Consider the following 694-nt stretch of genomic DNA (forward strand, 5'->3'; position numbering starts at 1 on the left):
AGTTATGGATGTTTATGAAAATTTAAGCAGTTTCCTGATATCATAAACATAAATGTATAACTGTTAAGTGAACTGCTAAGATTGATATTATTTTAAGGACATGCTAAAAAAAATACAGTAGCAAAACAAAATCACACAGATCTACACAAAAAGTATAGATCATATACTTACTAAAATCAATAAGGAAACGCCCATAGCCTTGCCGCTGGTACTGTGGCATAGTCATGATACATGACACATTATATTTTAGTGCTGAGAGTTTCTCCTTACTGAAGTATCCAACAAGATGGCAACCCTTCTCATCATTGCGGGTTAAGACGTAGAAGAGAAAGGGTTCTACATCATAGTATAGAGTCTTATGATCCAGGAACAATTTAGCTAATAGGCACAGATTCTGACAATATATTTTGCTCACATTACCATCCACCTGAAATAATAATGGCACTGTTAGAAATGTATTTTTGAGTCTAATTCTTACTACAGTATCCAAAATATATTTCTAATGTGATACATTTATATTCTGCAACACAAATTCAGTGTTTGCTTCATTTCTGAGCATGAACTGTAGGTAACAGTACTTAGCAGAGAATACTAGCCAAAATGAATCTGCTAGGATATGAACATATTACAAGTGAACCACTATTAACCAGTAACATAACACACCCTTTACTTTATTTCCTCTGACCATTGAAAT

The 694-nt window shown here is 33.1% G+C and overlaps 1 protein-coding gene across 1 annotated transcript in view; it reads right to left on the reverse strand.

Moving 5' to 3' along the window:
* Nucleotides 1-694, reverse strand: part of LOC119587816 (histone acetyltransferase KAT6A-like) — a gene marked incomplete at its 5' end in the record, with an annotated part of 75,251 nt that overhangs the window by 12,273 nt on the left and 62,284 nt on the right. Inside the window, 1 exon segment of the mRNA XM_037936515.1 lies at nt 172-427. Coding sequence (XP_037792443.1) covers nt 172-427 — 256 coding nt within the window.

This window comes from Penaeus monodon, chromosome 23 (genome assembly GCF_015228065.2).
Source record: "Penaeus monodon isolate SGIC_2016 chromosome 23, NSTDA_Pmon_1, whole genome shotgun sequence".
Lineage (NCBI taxonomy): Eukaryota > Metazoa > Arthropoda > Malacostraca > Decapoda > Penaeidae > Penaeus > Penaeus monodon.